The following is an 18,194-nucleotide window of genomic DNA, read 5'->3' on the forward strand; positions in this document are numbered from 1 at the left end:
GAAAAAAAAGGCATTGTCATGTCGGCATCCCCTTCAAACAGAAGTTTAACTTTTCATCTGGCAATTATTATTGATGCTGTTCTTGTGGATGACTGAGGTGATACAGCACTTATTGGCAGGTGTAACCTTTTCTTTGCGGATTCCGTATTATTATTGCTGCGCTTTTCCTATGTACTATATGACTAGAGAATAATCCTATCCAGTTTATAATGTCCTTATCCTTAAAGAGGTACTCCGGGCTATGTGTATTTTCAGTGTACGGCCGGGGAGGGGGTGGATATAGAAGCCGCCGGTCACTTACCTCCCCTGTTCCAGTGCCGGGTCCCGTTACGCACCGCCCCGTTCTCCCGTCCGGCTGCCGCTTCCTGGTCTGAGCCATCTCAAGCCGCAGCTCAGACCAGGAAGTGGCAGCCGGACGGGAGCAATTTAGTTACTACTTCGCTCTGAACAACGTTTTTTCGTCCCTTTAGTCTACTTGGAACATACTCGGATGAGTTTGGGAAGCTAGATTTCAACAGATCTCAGCACGGCTCTGGGATGAGCAATCGATCACAAGCAAAGAAATTTGTATCCGCCCTGAACAGGATTGCGGAAAGAACCTACAATAATCTATTTGAGTATCAGCAACTTCGGCAGATCGCAAGGGAACTGCAGCTCCAGGTAGTGTGTCTCCTCCAAGACTTCTAAAATGAAAAGTGAACCTGTCAACGGACTATTACGAGCTAAACTCTTACGGAACTCCCGGCATCATAATTTATGATGATGCCGGGAAAGCCAACAAAACAGCTCTGTGAACAGCTCTGTGCTGCTGTATTGACACCACCATGTCATTTTTGATGCCGGGAGCTCGGTAACATCTAACGTTCCACGAGTTTAGTCCTTGATACACAGTCAGCTTACAGACCGTATATCACAGATGTGTGAGTGCTCCTTCAGGGTTTGAGCTGTAAACTCCTATCTATGCCTTGATAGGGGCAACATCTGCAAAGAGTTTGTATGTTCTCTCCATGTTTGCGTAGGTTTCCTCTCACACCCGAAAACATACAGATAGGTGAAACGCTGCAGAATCTGTGTGCGCTATACAAATAAACAATTATTAAATGTGTCTTAATACTGAAACTACCAGAATGGCTATATCACTCATTCTCTCTGCTTTGTTTCTTTCTCAGGTTGCTGACTTTGAAAGTTTTGTAGGCTCGCTGAATGACCAGGGATACCTCCTAAAGAAAGGGCCCAAAGTATATCAGCTACAGACCATGTAGGAGCATTTCATACCTGCCTCTTGGCCCATTGGTTCCCCACCAAGCGGGCTTTAACGCTGAATCTATTTCTATAGGAATGTTCTAGAACTAAACCTTATACCCAGCACTTTAATGTCATAACAGGGAATGACAGACACCATAGACTTTAGGAGAAAAACTTTTGGCATGTCAAACTCAGACTGATCTCCAGATATTGCAGCATACACTTTGCACACTTCACTCCGTAGCTGGTCACAATCTCAAGCTGTACTGAACGGACCCCATAGACTTATAATGGAGACCATCTAGTGAACAAAACTTTTGACATGTCAAGTTTTTCTAAGTGACTGGGACGCTAAGGCGCCATTTCCAATTTTTTGGGGACTATCTGGCTCCTATGTCTCACTTTCTATGTAATATATGTATAGTGTACAGAACAGATGCTGTCAAACATAAAATATCCAATGTCCTTTGTGTATATTTTACTCTGTATAAAGCATTGGAATTATATATTCTTGGAGTCACATTAAAATTTGAAAAACCCTCCTGAAAGTGTTTTTTTTTTAAATTGTAGACTTTGAATTTATAGCTAAGTAAAAATAATCCCGATGTATGATGTGTGCCCCCCTAGTGATGCCCCTCGTCTTAAACCACTTCCTAACAATCAACATACACGTACATTCAATATTGGGTGCTGTCTCCAACAGGCATCCCCCATAAGTGTTGGGGATCCTCCACTGGGGGGGCACCCAGAAAGGACAGTGATGTAATCGTCCCTTTCACGATCCAGATTTTTTAAAAGAATTTCTGTCAACCTATATTGTGTGGCTGTGTTCACACTGTGTGTTTTTGTTGAATTTTTTTATTTTTATTGAGAAACATTGGTTTACCAATTTAGGGTACAAACCCACTTGCCGGATCCGCAGTGAGTCCCCTTGCTGCGGATCCGGCCCCTATTCTTTCAATGGAAGACAAAGATTTTGTCTGCAGCCGCCCCATTAACTCCCCGGCCACCAGACATTATACATTACCGGGTTCCCGTTCCCGCTTGCTTCGGGGCTCCCGGTGTCTTCACGGCCCGCCCGGCCAACCAGTGCGCTGCGGCGGGGCAGCGCACTGATTGGCCAGGCGGAACGTGCCGGGAGCCGCCGAAGCAAGCAGGAGCCGGGATCAGGTAATGTATACTGTATCCTGCCCGCCCCCCTGCAGCCCCGATCGCCCGCAGCCCCCAGCCGCACCATTGCCCCCAGCCGCACGATCGCCCCCGCCCCCCCCCCCCTCCAGGCGATCGTGCGGCCGGGGGCTGCGGGCGATCGTGTGGCTGGGGGCGATTGTGCGGCCGGGGGCGATCGGGGCTGCAGGGGGGCGGGCAGGATATACATTACCTGATCCCGGCTCCTCCTGATTACCGGCTCCCGGCACATCAGTGCGCTGCCCCGCCGCAGCGCACTGATCGGCCGGGCGGGCCGTGAAGACACCGGGAGCCCCGAAGCAAGCGGGAACGGGGACCCGGTAATGTATAATGTCTGGCGGCCGGGGGGTTAATGGGGCGGGCTACAGACAAAATCTTCGATTTTGTCTTCCATTGAAAGAATAGGGGCCGGATCCGCAGCGAGCCTCGCTGCAAATACGCAGCAAGGGGACTTGCTGCGGATCCGGCAAGTGGGTTTGTACCCTTAAACAGAAAACACGTTAAAATACATGAAAAAAAGTGTAAGCCCTGCCTATAAAGAAAGCTATTGACCTTAATGGGGTATTCCCATCTGAGCATGTTTTCCAATATTACAGGATAGGGAATAACACACTGGTTGGGCGGGCTTCGACCACCGCAACCTCCACTGATCAGTATGCGGGTCGACCTGCACCCAGTGGGAGGAAATCCCTGCCCCTCTGACGTGTCATAAAGGGGAGGGAAATTATCTCCCACCGGTGGTAAAATAACTTAAAGGTGGAACTATTTAGGAACCGCTGCAACTCACTAGGTGATGGCATAAGGTTACAGATCAGGGTTGCTCAATGCTGTTCTGCAAATAACTGCAATGCACCCAACCTTGTCTGATATTACAATCAGCACAAACTGTACCCCACTGGAAGCTTTATAGCATGGGTTTCTACAACTGAGCAGCTGCATGCACGCCTTACATCACTAAGTACAATGCCAAGCATCATATAGTGGTGTAAAGCTGCCGCCACTAGACTCTGGAGAAGAGAAAATGTCAAATGTAAGGGGGGAGGTCACACACACCTGAGGCCGAGATTGGTGAATGCCAGGAAATATCTGGAGGAGGGGTAATGCTATGTTATGCCCTGTTCCTGTACAGCCCACCACCTTGTGTTATGCCCCCTGTCCCTGTACAGTCCACCATCCTGTGTTATACCCCCCCCTGTCCCTGTACAGCCACGACCCTGTGTTATGCCCCCGTCCCTGTACAGCCCCCCACCCTGTGTTATGCCCCTGTCACTGTACAGCCCCCTCACCCTGTTATACCCCTGTCCCTGTACAGTCCACCATCCTGTGTTATACCCCCCCTGTACAGCCACGACCCTGTGTTATGCCCCGTCCCTGTACAGCCCCCCACCCTGTGTTATGCCCCTGTCCCTGTACAGCCCCCCACCCTGTGTTATACCCCCCTGTACAGCCCACCACCCTGTTATACCCCTGTCCCTGTACAGCCCACCACCCTGTGTTATACCCCCCTGTCCAGCCACCACAGTTATACCCCATCCCTGTACAGCCCACCACCCTGTGTTATACCCCCCCTGTCCCTGTACAGCCCACCACCCCGTGTTATACCCCCTCTCCCTGTACAGCCACCACCCTGTGTTATACCCCCTCTCCCTGTACAGTCACCACCCTGTGTTACACCCCCGTCCCTGTACAGCCCACCACCGTATTTTACCCCCCCTGTCCCTGTACAGCCCCCCACCCTGTGTTATACCCCCTGTCCGCCCACCACCCTGTGTTATACCCCCCCTGTCCAGCCCACCACCCTGTGATATACCCCCCCGTCCCTGTACAGCCCACCATCCTGTTATACCCCCCTGTCCCTGTACAGCCACCACCCTGTGTTATACCCCCTGTCCCTGTACAGCCACCACCCTATGTTATACCCCCTGTCCCTGTACAGCCACCACCCTGTGTTATACCCCCGTCCCTGTACAGCCACCACCCTGTGTTATACCCCCTGTCCCTGTACAGCCCCCCACCGTGTTTTACCCCCCTGTCCCTGTACAGCCCCCCACCCTGTGTTATACCCCCCTGTCCCTGTACAGCCACCACCCTGTGTAATACCCCCCTGTCCCTGTACAGCCACCACCGTGTTATACCTCCCTGTCCCTGTACAGCCACCACCCTGTGTTATACCTCCCTGTCCCTGTACAGCCACCACCCTGTGTTATACCCCCTGTCCCTGTACAGCCCACCACCCTGTGTTATACCTCCCTGTCCCTGTACAGCCCCCACCCTGTGTTATATCCCCCTGTCCCTGTACAGCCCACCACCCTGTGTTATACCCCCTGTCCCTGTACAGCCCACCACCCTGTGTTATACCCCCTGTCCCTGTACAGCCCACCCCCCTGTTATACCCCCCTGTACTGCCCACCACCCTGTTATACCCCCCTGTCCCTGTACAGCCCCGCACAGTGTTTTACCCCCGTCCCTGTACAGCCCCACACCCTGTGTTATACCCAGGGCCGTATTTGCCACTAGGCACCCGTGGTCATCGCCAAGCAAGGAAGAAGTCCGGGATCGCGGGGCTGCAGCTGTGAGCTTCCGACCTCTGTCAGGCTGTGTGTGCCGGAAGCTCACCCCAACCCCGGACCTCGGCTACCTGCGGACCTGCATTGGGAGGGGGGGAAGCTCACCCCGGACCCCGGCGATCAATACCCCCGCCCCGGACCTGCATTTGGGGGGAAACCAGCCTGCCTCTTCTCCCCCTGCCCTCCGGCTTCCCCCAGCCTTTTCCAGCTGCAATCTCAGCTGCTCCCCTGCCCACCTACTGCTCCCCCTGACCCCCCAGCCTCTCCCCCTGACCCCCCAGCCTCTCCTCCTGAACGCCAGCTTCTCCCCTGCTCCCCCTGACCCCCAGTGTCTCTCTCCTGCCCCCCAGCCTGCCTCTGCACCCCCAGCCGCTCTGTCTCCCCCCCCCAGCCTCTCCCCTGCTCCCCCTGAACCCCAGCCTCTCCCCCTGCCCCATCACGTCTGTTTGATGAGAAGAGCGGGCATCAAGCAGAGCGGCACCCAAGTGCCAGGGTATATACCATGCATGTAACCTGCCAGTGCCAGGGGGAGGGGGCGGAAAGTGCCTAGGGCAGCATGAACCCTAAATACAGGCCTGGTTATACCCCCTGTCCCTGTACAGCCCCCCACCCTGTGTTATACCCCCTGTACTGCCCCCCACCCTGTGTTATACCCCCCTGTACAGCCCCCCACCCTGTGTTATACCCCCTGTACTGCCCCCCACCCTGTGTTATACCCCCCTGTACAGCCCACCACCCTGTGTTATACCCCCTGTACTGCCCCCCACCCTGTGTTATACCCCCCTGTACAGCCCCCCACCCTGTGTTATACCCCCTGTACTGCCCCCCACCCTGTGTTATACCCCCCTGTACAGCCCACCACCCTGTGTTATACCCCCTGTACTGCCCCCCACCCTGTGTTATACCCAGGGCCGGCCTTAGGGGTGTGCGAGCAGTGCGGCCGCACAGGGCGCTGTGCACTCCCGGCAGGAAGGGGGCGCCACCTGCATCCCTGAGGCCATATATCCGTCCCCTGCCTCTGCACAGCAGCCGAGGAAGCTCTTCTCCCCGGACATGTGACTGCAGCCTGGCCCCCATCCCCCGCCCCCCACAGCGTCTCCCAGCTCACAGAGGCCCATAACCCCGCCCCCTCCCCCGACGGAGACATCAGCAGTGTGATCCTCCCTACCTGCTTCTCCTCATGGGCAGAGACATCCTCCACTACTACTGCAGTGTGACTGTGAGTATAACTATCTCTGTCTGTGTGTGTTAGTGGAGTTTATGTGTGCTCTGTGTGTGTTAGTGCTCTGTGTGGTAGGACAACATCTCCCAGCATGCCCCTGTGTGGTAGGACAACATCTCCCAGCATGCCCCTGTGTGGTAGGACAACATCTCCCAGCATGCCCCTGTGTGGTAGGACAACATCTCCCAGCATGCCCCTGTGTGGTAGGACAACAACTCCCAGAATACTCCTATGTGGCTCTGTGTGGTAGGACAACAACTCCCAGCATACTCCTGTGTGGCTCTGTGTGGTAGGACAACCACTCCCAGCATACTCCTGTGTGGCTCTGTGTGGTAGGACAACAACTCCCAGCATACTCCTGTGTGGCTCTGTGTGGTAGGACAACAACTCCCAGCATACTCCTATGTGGCAATGTGTGGTAGGACAACAACTCCCAGCATACTCCTATGTGGCTCTGTGTGGTAGGACATCTCCCAGCATACTCCTATGTGATTCTGTGTGGTAGGACAACAACTCCCAGCATACTCCTATGTGGCTCTGTGTGGTAGGACATCTCCCAGCATACTCCTATGTGGTTCTGTGTGGTGGGACAACAACTCCCAGCATACTCCTGTGTGTCTCTGTGTGGTGGGACAACAACTCCCAGCATACTCCTGTGTGGCTCTGTGTGGTAGGACAACAACTCCCAGCATACTCCTATGTGGCTCTGTGTGGTAGGACAACAACTCCCAGCATACTCCTATGTGGCTCTGAGTGGTAGGACATCTCCCAGCATGCCCCTGTGTGGTAGGACAACAACTCCCAGCATGCTCCTGTGTGGCTCTGTGTGGTAGGACAACTCCCAGCATACTCCTATGTGGTTCTGTGTGGTAGGACAACAACTCCCAGCATACTCCTATGTGGTTCTGTGTGGTAGGACAACAACTCCCAGCATACTCCTGTGTGTCTCTGTGTGGTGGGACAACAACTCCCAGCATACTCCTGTGTGGCTCTGTGTGGTAGGACAACAACTCCCAGCATACTCCTATGTGGCTCTGTGTGGTGGGACAACAACTCCCAGCATACTCCTGTGTGGCTCTGTGTGGTAGGACATCTCCCAGCATGCCCCTGTGTGGTAGGACACCAACTCCCAGCATGCTCCTGTGTGGTAGAACAACAACTCCCAGCATGCTCCTGTGTGGCTCTGTGTGGTAGAACAACAACTCCCAGCATGCTCCTGTGTGGCTCTGTGTGGTAGGACAACAACAACTCCCAGTGGTGGGTATGTGTGGTGTGTATGTGTATATGTGACTGTATGTGTGTCTGTGTTTTCAGGATATATATATACTGTGTGTCTGTGTAAGCAGTATATACACTGTGGGAGAGGTTCATCAAACATGGTGTAAAGTGAAACTGGCTCAGTTGCCCCTAGCAACCAAAGAGTCCGTGAGGAATGAAAGGTGAAATCTGATTGGTTGCTAGGGGCAACTGAGCCAGTTTCACTTTACACCATGTTTGATGAACCTCCCCCGTGTGTCTGTATGTGTATATGTGACTGTATCTGTCTGTGTAAGCAGTATATACAGTGTGTGTCTCCAAGAGATAGGCTTGGGATGGGGATGGGGATGGGGGGGGGCGCCAAAAGAATATTCTGCACAGGGCGCCATCTACCCTAAGGCCGGCCCTGGTTATACCCCCCTGTACAGCCACTATGTTATGTTCCGGCTCTGCAGCCACTACTCAGGAGGCTGAAAGGGTTAACGCCGTAAAGCATGCAGTGTGTCGCACAGACAGCACGGACGGGTGTGGGGCCGGTCGGCTGCATGGGGAACGGTGAGCCCGAGCTGTCGGGCCGGTGGATAGTCTCACTATGTCGGTCCTGGCCATCCTGCTAGGCCGCTCCCCGGTGTCTGCGCTGAGCTGCCCGGTCCGCCGGCTGCTGAGAGGCCGCGACCTGTTCCAGGACCCCTGGGCCCGGAGCCGCCATGTGCCGGGGGGGCATGTACGGGACACCCCGGGAGGCAGGCCGGGACCGCTGCTCTCCGCTCACCTGCTCCGGGCCCTGCACGGCCGCCCCGCCGGGCACCTGCCCCTGCTGCTGCGGCCCTGCGCCGGGACCGGGAGGGGACGACACCGATCCGGGAAGAGCGAGAGCCCGGGAGGAGAGGAGAGCGGCCCGGCCCCGAGGGAGCGCCCCGACCTGGTGACTACCCCGCCCGCCTGTCATACTGCCTGACCCCGGGCCCTGTGTGCTGGGAGAGCGCCACCTGCCGGCCGGGGTCATCCGCCTGACCGCAGCCTCTCATTACTGCCCCTATACCTACTGCTATGTGCTTCCTAGTATCCACTACTACTGCAGCTGCTATATACCTACTGCTACTGTATCCACTACTGCAGCTGCTATATACCTACTGCTATGTGCTTCCTAGTATCCACTACTACTACAGCTGCTATATACCTACTGCTACTGTATCCACTACTGCAGCTGCTATATACCTACTGCTATGTGCTTCCTAGTATCCACTACTACTGCAACTGCTATATACCTACTGCTAATGTATCCACTACTGCAGCTGCTATATACCTACTACTACTGTATCCACTACTGCAGCTGCTATATACCTACTACTACTGTATCCACTACTACAGCTGCTATATACCTACTGCTACTGTATCCACTACTGCAGCTGCTATATACCTACTACTACTGTATCCACTACTGCAGCTGCTATATACCTACTACTACTGTATCCACTACTACAGCTGCTATATACCTACTGCTATGTGCTTCCTAGTATCCACTACTACTACAGCTGCTATATACCTACTGCTAATGTATCCACTACTGCAGCTGCTATATACCTACTGCTATGTGCTTCCTAGTATCCACTACTACTGCAGCTGCTATATACCTACTACTACTGTATCCACTACTACAGCTGCTATATACCTACTACTACTGTATCCACTACTACAGCTGCTATATACCCACTGCTACTGTATCCACTACTGCAGCTGCTATATACCTACTACTGTATCCACTACTGCAGCTGCTATATACCTACTACTACTGTATCCACTACTACAGCTGCTATATACCTACTACTACTGTATCCACTACTACTACAGCTGCTATATACCTACTGCTACTGTATCCACTACTACTACAGCTGCTATATACCTACTGCTACTGTATCCACTACTACAGCTGCTATATACCTACTGCTACTGTATCCACTACTACAGCTGCTATATACCTACTGCTACTGTATCCACTACTACAGCAGCTATATACCTACTGCTATGTACTACTATATACCTACTGCTACTGTATCCACTACTACAGCTGCTATATACCTACTGCTATGTACTACTATATACCTACTGCTACTGTATCCACTACTACAGCTGCTATATACCTACTACTATACACCTACCACTATGTGCTACTATATACCTACTGCTATGTGCTTACTGCTACTGTATCCACTACTACAGCTGCTATACATCTACTACTATACACCTACCTACTATGTGCTTTCTAGTATAACTACCACTATAAGTAACACTCTATACCTACTGCTATATACCCACTACTACTGCAGCACTATATGGCTACTGCTATATACCCACTACTACTGTATCCATCACTACTGCTATATGTAACACTCTATACCTACTGCTATATACCCACTACTACTGCAGCACTATATGGCTACTGCTATATACCCACTACTACTGTATCCATCACTACCGCTATAAGGAACACTGTAGACCTACTGCTACAGCTGCTATATACCTACTACTACAGCTGCTATATATCTACTACTACTATATGCATCACTACTGCTATAAATAACACTGTTTATATACTACTACTGTATCCAATACTACTACAGCACTATATACCTACTACTACCCTACATATCTATAACTATATACCTACTACTACAGCTGCTACATATGTGCTGCTATATACTACCTACTACTTCTCATATCACTGCCGCTACAACCTACTGTGTCCATCACTAATCCTCTAACTACTACCATGTTGCTACTACTATATACCACTATATACCAGTCACTTCTGCCATAAATCCTACTACTACTCCCATCACTACTGCTATAACTACTACTATGTATCTTCTACTACTATACACATCACTGCCGCTATAACTGTGCGGTAACTACTTAAAAACTGTCTGTATTCATGCAACAATGGCAGAAAAAAATGCCTGAAGAACATAGTTTCCCTTTAAAGTGACAGTACCACCAGGCCCAGGCTGAAGCACTGGAGGCGGCCGACCCACCCTTAGTGGGAGGAAACCCCAGCCCCTCTATGATAGGGTTCCATTGATTCTAATGGAGTCACGTCATGGAGGGGCTGGGGTTTCTTCCCACTGGGGGTGGGTCGGCCGCCTCCAATGCTTCTGACTGGGCCTGGTGGTACAGTCACTTTAAGGCTGTCAGCAGGTTAGAAGGCTCTACCCTGCTGTTACGTACCCATAGGGCTGGGGATGCTGAGGATGAAATGTTAATTAGGAGGGTTGGTGCACTGGGGGCTGCCCTACAGCCATAGGTGTACCAATCCATCCACATTTCTCTGACGTGACATCACTCTGGCCACTGCAGATTATTCATAAGGAGGGGCAGTAAGACGGGTGGATGGGGCTGTATCCTCCTTTCTCAGCATTTCCTGCTCTATGGGGGTTAGATTCTTTCAACTTGCTCTTAGTTTCCCTTTAAAGAGGCTTTCTGGGAAACACATGTCCTCCGCTCTGCTAATCATCAGCTATTTGCCAAAGGTGAGCTAGCACTAATATACAGTAAAACAAAGCAGGAAGCAGACAGCGCCGTACATTATATTGTGGCTACTTTGGGTTACTGCAGTGCAGCTCTCATTTATTTTAATGGGAGCTGAGGTGTAGTAACCCAGCTTGACCACTACACAGTGTACGGAGCTGTCAGCGTCATAGCTCTGGCAAGCAGCTGATGATTAGCCGGGGTATGCCAGGTGTCGGCACGCCACAGGTCTCATATCGATATTTTGTGGATAAATTTTCCTGGAAACCCTTTTTGTAGTAGTACGCTATCATCACCTATACAGCTAGTGTAGGTACTGCAGGGGTTATTGTTGTTATGTGGCTATTATTATAGTTCTACTACTTTTAATTACTTAATTATTACGCCACCTAGTCCAGGACGACTGCCAGTGACCACCATGTCTAGTATCCCTGATAGGATGTATAACATTAATAGAGGTGGACGGTGAGCGGCCGTGTATTCCTGTACTGACCCCCAGCACTGGTTCTCTTCTGCAGTATGAAAACCCCTGGACGATACCGAATCTCCTGTCCATGACCAGGATCGGCCTCTCTCCTGTCCTCGGTTACCTCGTTGTTGGAGAAGACTTTAACCTCGCACTTGGAATATTCGTTCTTGCTGGGATAACAGATTTGGTGAGTGCTGATGCCATTGATATATACACTCACCGGCCACTTTATTAGGTACACCATGCTAGTAACGGGTTGGACCCCCTTTTGCCTTCAGAACTGCCTCAATTCTTGGTGGCATAGATACAACAAGGTGCTGGAAGCTTCCTCAGAGATTTTGGTCCATATTGACATGATGGCATCACACAGTTGCCGCAGATTTGTCGGCTGCACATCCATGATGCGAATCTCCGGTTCCACCACATCCCAAAGATGCTCTATTGGATTGAGATCTGGTGACTGTGGAGGCCATTGGAGTACAGTGAACTCATTGTCATGTTCAAGAAACCAGTCTGAGATGATTCTAGCTTTATGACATGGCGCATTATCCTGCTGAAAGTAGCCATCAGATGTTGGGTACATTGTGGTCATAAAGGGATGGACATGGTCCGCAACAATACTCAGGTAGGCTGTGGCGTTGCAACGATGCTCAATTGGTACCAAGGGGCCCAAAGAGTGCCAAGAAAATATTCCCCACACCATGACACCACCACCACCAGCCTGAACCGTTGATACAAGGCAGGATGGATCCATGCTTTCATGTTGTTGACGCCAAATTCTGACCCTACCATCCGAATGTCGCAGCAGAAATCGAGACTCATCAGACCAGGCAACGTTTTTCCAATCTTCTACTGTCCAATTTCGATGAGCTTGTGCAAATTGTAGCCTCAGTTTCCTGTTCTTAGCTGAAAGGAGTGGCACCCGGTGTGGTCTTCTGCTGCTGTAGCCCATCTGCCTCAAAGTTCCACGTACTGTGCGTTCAGAGATGCTCTTCTGCCTACCTTGGTTGTAACGGTTGGCTGTTTGAGTCACTGTTGCCTTTCTATCAGCTCGAACCAGTCTGCCCATTCTCCTCTGACCTCTGGCATCAACAAGGCATTTCCGCCCACAGAACTGCCGCTCACTGGATGGTTTTTCTTTTTCGTACCATTCTCTGTAAACCCTAGAGATGGTTGTGCGTGAAAATCCCAGTAGATCAGCAGTTTCTGAAATACTCAGACCAGCCCTTCTGGCACCAACAACCATGCCACGTTCAAAGACACTCAAATCACCTTTCTTCCCCATACTGATGCTCGGTTTGAACTGCAGGAAATTGTCTTGACCATGTCTACATGCCTAAATGCACTGAGTTGCCGCCATGTGATTGGCTGATTAGAAATTAAGTGGTTACGTGCAGTTGGACAGGTGTACCTAAAAAAGTGGCCGGTGAGTGTACATAGGATGTTCTTCTCTCCTCTAGAGTTCACCAAAATGCCTTATAACTAGCCATGAACAGATTAGAGGGACTATTTTTTCTGTTTTATTATTATTATTATTATTATTATTATTATTATTATTATTATTATATGTTATTTTATTATTTTTAACTTTATATTATATTATATAATATTATATTATTTAAAATATATATATATATTTTTATATTTTTTAGTTTTCTATGTTTAAATGAGTGTTATACATTGTTATACATTATACGGCCAAGAGGTTATTGTCATTCTAATGTAGATTTCCTCTTTATAGTTGGATGGATATATCGCAAGGAACTGGGCCAATCAGAAGTCAGCGTTAGGAAGTGCACTTGATCCACTAGCGGACAAAATCCTGATCAGTGTCTTATATGTCTGCCTGACGTATGCAAACCTGATCCCAGGTAAGAGGGTGCCATCCTGAAATGGTTTAGGTTGTTGTTCTTATGATTCACATTCACCCCAAACTTACCTTCATGCTTAATGGCGATTCAGAGAAAAATAAGCCTGTGCCAAAGTTTTTCCTTTTCCAACAGAGTGTTATTTACGCCAATGTTTAGTGGTGGTTTTGTAAACTACCAAGATAAATTGTTTACTATAGACAGCTCTTTTATTAAACGGGTTGTCCAGCGAAAATCTGTTTCTTTTAAATCAACTGTTTTCAGAAAGTAATGTAGATTTGCAATTTACTTCTCTTTAAAAATCTCAAGTCTTCCAGTACTCATCAGCTGCTGTATGTCCTGCAGGAAATGGTATATTCTTTTTTCAGTCTGACACAGTGCTCTCTGCTGCCACCTCTGTCCGAGACAGGAACTGCCAAGAGCAGGAGAGGTTTTCTATGGAGATTTATAGGACATGGAGAGAGAGGAGAGCTGCTGCACCTCACACCTATGGCTGATACTAATGCCAGTTTCTATGGGGATTTTCTGCTTTGGACAGTTCCTGTCTCGGACAGAGGTGGCAGCAGAGAGCACTGTGTCAGACTGGAAAGAAACAACATTTCCTGCAGGACATACAGCAGCTGATACGTACTGGAAAACTTGAGATGTTTAAATAGTAGTAAATTACAAATCTATATAATTTTCTGAAACCAGTTGATATAAAAGAAAAAGGATTTTTGCTGGATAACTCCTTTTAAAATGGCCAATTGGAGGAAATTGCATCAAATATCTATTGTGGCAGAGACGGAAGTGTAATTCTTGCTATGGAGTACTCACACATGCACACATAGTAGACTATAGAGCAGTGACCATTTAGAGTTGGGGATAGTGACCTGTCATCGTCACCCGCTGCTTGCACAGTGACTTTTACACGGGTCACAGAGGATGCCCACAGCACTCACCTATGGAAGTCAATAAGTTGTCTTATTGACTACAGGTTGATAAGGTCCTGGTGGATGCTGTAAAGCATTTCTCAGAATGCTGTTAACATAGGACAAGAAAATAAAATAAAAAATCAGAAAATAAAAATGTTACCAGCCTAACTTTTCTCTAATCAGTTAGTTGCACCCTGCAAAATCTTTAGAGGATTGTAACTTCAGGTTTACTTTATGGAAAATAATCCAGGTTCTGTAACGTCTGGTTATATTGCTTTTCAGTTCCTCTGACAGTCGGGATCATTCTGAGGGATTTAGCCTTGATTGGTGCTGTTTTTTATGTCCGCTATAGAACCCTTCCACCTCCAGTAAGTATATGAGTAGTGATTGCCTGTGTAACACTTTATAGAGGGCTATTTCACACCAGCAGTGTATGTTATTCTATAGCAGGGGTAGAGAACCTTGGCTCCCCAGCTGTTGCAAAACTACAACTCCCATCATGACTGAACAGCCAAAGCTTTAGCTTTAGTGTTGTAGTTTTGCAACAGCTGGGGAGCCAAGGTTTCCTACCTCTGACCTATAGGTAAATTGTATTTGGTTGCCAGAACACCTGCCTTCTGCCACCACTAGAGGGAGCTCACTGCATACTGTTCTGTTCAATGATAAAGCAATGTACAGGAAGCTTTATGTTAACGCTTCCCAGGTGTTAGGAAGGAGTTTGGTTTTGCTGTATGATTGATTTTATTTTTTATTTTTTAATAAGATCTTTTAAATCTCAACTCTTTGATTCTTCTTTTTCTCTAGAGAACTCTTGGTAGATATTTTAACCCTTGCTATGCAACTGCTCAGTTAGAGCCAACGTTTATCAGTAAGGTGAGTATATACCTGTCTGTCCATGTCTAGTCACTTGGTGTTTTTCGTATATCGGACATAACATCTCCTAACATTAGGTATCCTCTATAATTATATTACAGTCATACAAATAGCACATACATTTATATAGATTATTAAGGGGCCAGGGACACTGAGTGGGAAGGTATGTGTGTTATGCTGGTCCTGCGCTGTTAGTCGCAGCACCATTAGGAGCAGCTCCTTCTAATCATAATCAATGGAGCGGGAGGACCGGATGACGCGGCAGTGCTCCTAATGGTGCTCCGGAGTGTATTTTACCGCAACCAACAGCCTGGGACATACCTTACTCCTCAGCGTCCCCGGCACTATATAGATTCGTCTAACCTGCTGATAGTTCCCCCTTAAAGAGAACCTGTCATGACTTGCATGCTGCCCTATGAATTATTGGGGTGATTCTGTCTTTCCTGGCGGCCTTAAGTGATAGATCTCTCCTTATACTCAAAAAGGGACTGATATATCACTGGGGGCCAGTGGGGTGGGGAGAATCTGCCAGAGACCACCCCGATGCATGAAACTAATAGGATCTCTTTAACATTTCTAGGGAGTAATAGATTACTGACTGTATTTACTGTTCCCTGTTAGGCTAGGTTCACACAGCGTTTTTTTTTTGACAAACACAAAAACGTAGCTGACACTACTTTTTTGTCTGTAAAAAAAAAAAAAAAAAAAAAAAGCGGATCTGTTTTGATCCTTTTTTTTTTTTTTACAACGGAAAAACGGATCAAAACGGATGCACACAAACGGATTGCAAAAACGCAGTGTGAACCTAGCCTTATTTGCTATATAACGTTCATGATCTGGGGTCCTGTTTAACGGCCAAGTTTCAGTACCCAAGAAATCGAATAAATTTTGTCTCTTCAGATGAACACCGCAGTCCAGTTAATACTGGTGGCAGCGTCACTTGCGGCTCCTGTATTTGATTATGTGGATAGTGTCTATCTTCAAGCGTTATGGTGAGTTAGAGATAGAATATTGGAGACTTATGCTTATTGTTTGTCCTAAAATTTTTATTGTGGAGGTCTAAACCCTAGCGTTCCCACGCATCAGCACCTGACATGGCATCCTTAATACAGATTCGTATTTGTATCTACAGGGAAACTACTGATAATACTGAATGTTTAAAATAAGTAATAGGCGGAATGACATACAGTAGGAGTAATTTTGCAGAATTATTGAAGACGTTGGCTAATTACATACTCCTTTGAATGGGATGTCGGTAAATTCTTCTTCTTCCTCATCCTCTGGTACTCACCTTAACTGCCCCATATCCTACCCCTGCGGTTCCAATAGAATAGTGCCCAGGTCCCTGCTCCTCACTGCTTCCTGGTGATACTTAGGGCCCTATTCCACCGGATGATTATCGTTAAATCGTTCGAATCTAAATGATAATCGTTCGGTTAAAATGCAGTTAACGATTAACGACCGAACGAGAAATCGTTGATCGCTTTATAAGACCTGGACCTATTTTTATCGTTGCTCATTCGCAAAACGTTCGCATTGAATAAGACGTCGCTCGGTCGTTCGCAATAGATAAAAAAGCAATAGCAAAGAAAAAACGATCACAAATACGATCATAAGTAACGATTATCGTTCTATGAAAATGAGTGAGCGTTTTCAGGTCTTTCACAATAGCGGTCGTTTAAGATTAATTGTTAACGATTATGCGAACGATAATCGTCCGGTGGAATAGGGCCCTTAGCCAATCACTGACTTCAGAGGTGACTCTTAATACTACCGATTAATTGATTACTTGTAACTGAATTTTAGTTGCACAGGGCATTATTTTGAGTCTCACTACACTTGGAACCTCTTGTGGAAATTGACCCAGAAAATTATTGTTATTATTATTATTATTATTATTATTATTATTATTATTATTATTATTATTATTTTTCAAATCAACTGCTTTCAGAAAGTTATATAGATTTGTAATTTACTTATCTCAAGATTTCCCATACCTATCATCTGCCGTATGTCTGTCAGGTAATGTTTTCTTTTCAGTCTGACATAGTGCTCTCTACTGCCACCTCTGGCCGAGACAGGGACTGTCCAAAGCAGTAGGAAAACCCCATAGAAAACCTCTCCTGCTCTGGACAGTTCCTATCTCCAACAGAGAGGTCAGCAGAGAGCACTGTGTCAGACTGGAAAGAAAACATTTCCTGCCGGACATACTGCAGCTGATAGGTATATGTAAATAAAAGTAAATTACAAATCTATATAACTTTCTGAAAATAGTTCATCTGAAAGAAAAAGATTTTTTACTGGATAACCCCTTTAATTGAAAAGTGGTCTTCTAGCGGCATTGGAGTGTTTGTGGGTGCCCCCTTCCTCCCCGCTAGTGGTATGAACCTGATGATATATAGTCATGTGTAGCCTATTATGATTGTATGATATTTCATATGTCATTTTCATGTATCTACAGGTGTATCACTGCTTTCACAACCGTGGCCTCAGGGTATAGCTATTACTATTATGGACAAAAGACAGTAAAGGTTCTGAACAATAAGTAAAAGAACGGACTACACTTGGAACTATAACATGTAGGATAGGACACCTCTTCTATGTTATTGCTGGATACTGATGATCAATGGACTCATCCGAATCAACGTGGAATAATCTTATTTATACACTTAATATTCAATATTTGAATTTGTTATAATAAACTTGATGGTTTCGTGGAATGGTTGGCAGAGAAGCTCCCAGTGTAGAAATGGTTTCTGTCGATATCTGATGAATTTTTTGTCTATTTTTTTTCCTTTTTGGATGTGGTATTACCATGATAAAGAAGACTTTCTTCTGTATACTCTTCCTGATTTGCACTTAGATGTAAAATAATTTTATAAGGGAAATCACATGTACTTAATAAACAGATGTGTTCTGTATACCGTATGTTTTGTGTGGTAACTAGAAGAGAAACCAGTGATATCCTGAGTGGATAAGACCAGGTTCACACACACAGTGTAAAAAAAATCTGCATTGTCTTTATATAGTATTTGCTGTGTGAAACATTTAATAATACTAAGGGGG

The 18,194-nt window shown here is 47.6% G+C and overlaps 2 protein-coding genes across 4 annotated transcripts in view; both read left to right on the forward strand.

The window, feature by feature from the left end:
- MCM8 (minichromosome maintenance 8 homologous recombination repair factor) overlaps positions 1-1,780 on the forward strand; it is a 37,045-nt gene extending 35,265 nt beyond the window's left edge. For 2 of the 3 annotated variants that reach the window (XM_069955605.1, XM_069955606.1), the window contains exons 18-19: positions 471-660; positions 1,170-1,780. In XM_069955605.1, coding sequence (XP_069811706.1) covers positions 471-660; positions 1,170-1,262 — 283 coding nt within the window. In that variant the 3' untranslated portion in view covers positions 1,263-1,780. The remainder of the gene's footprint in view (positions 1-470; positions 661-1,169) is intronic. The other variant, XM_069955607.1, reaches the window with a different exon arrangement.
- A 6,184-nt stretch (positions 1,781-7,964) lies between these two features.
- On the forward strand, positions 7,965-18,049 carry CRLS1 (cardiolipin synthase 1). The gene is made up of 7 exons (XM_069954691.1): positions 7,965-8,404; positions 11,523-11,660; positions 13,215-13,344; positions 14,538-14,623; positions 15,060-15,128; positions 16,029-16,120; positions 17,590-18,049. The coding sequence occupies exons 1-7, from the start codon at positions 8,072-8,074 to the stop codon at positions 17,675-17,677; spliced, it is 936 nt and encodes a 311-aa protein (XP_069810792.1). The 5' UTR covers positions 7,965-8,071; the 3' UTR covers positions 17,678-18,049.
- The last annotated feature ends 145 nt before the right edge of the window (positions 18,050-18,194 follow it).

Source organism: Dendropsophus ebraccatus, chromosome 15, assembly GCF_027789765.1.
Source record: "Dendropsophus ebraccatus isolate aDenEbr1 chromosome 15, aDenEbr1.pat, whole genome shotgun sequence".
Taxonomy (NCBI): domain Eukaryota; kingdom Metazoa; phylum Chordata; class Amphibia; order Anura; family Hylidae; genus Dendropsophus; species Dendropsophus ebraccatus.

Coding starts and splice junctions, on each gene's coding strand:
- CRLS1 (XM_069954691.1), top strand. CDS start 8,072: ATGTCGGTCCTGGCCATCCTGCTAGGCCGCTCCCCGGTGTCTGCGCTG. Junction 13,345..14,537: donor GTATGCAAACCTGATCCCAG/GTAAGAGGGTGC, acceptor ATTGCTTTTCAG/TTCCTCTGACAGTCGGGATC. Junction 15,129..16,028: donor AGCCAACGTTTATCAGTAAG/GTGAGTATATAC, acceptor TTGTCTCTTCAG/ATGAACACCGCAGTCCAGTT.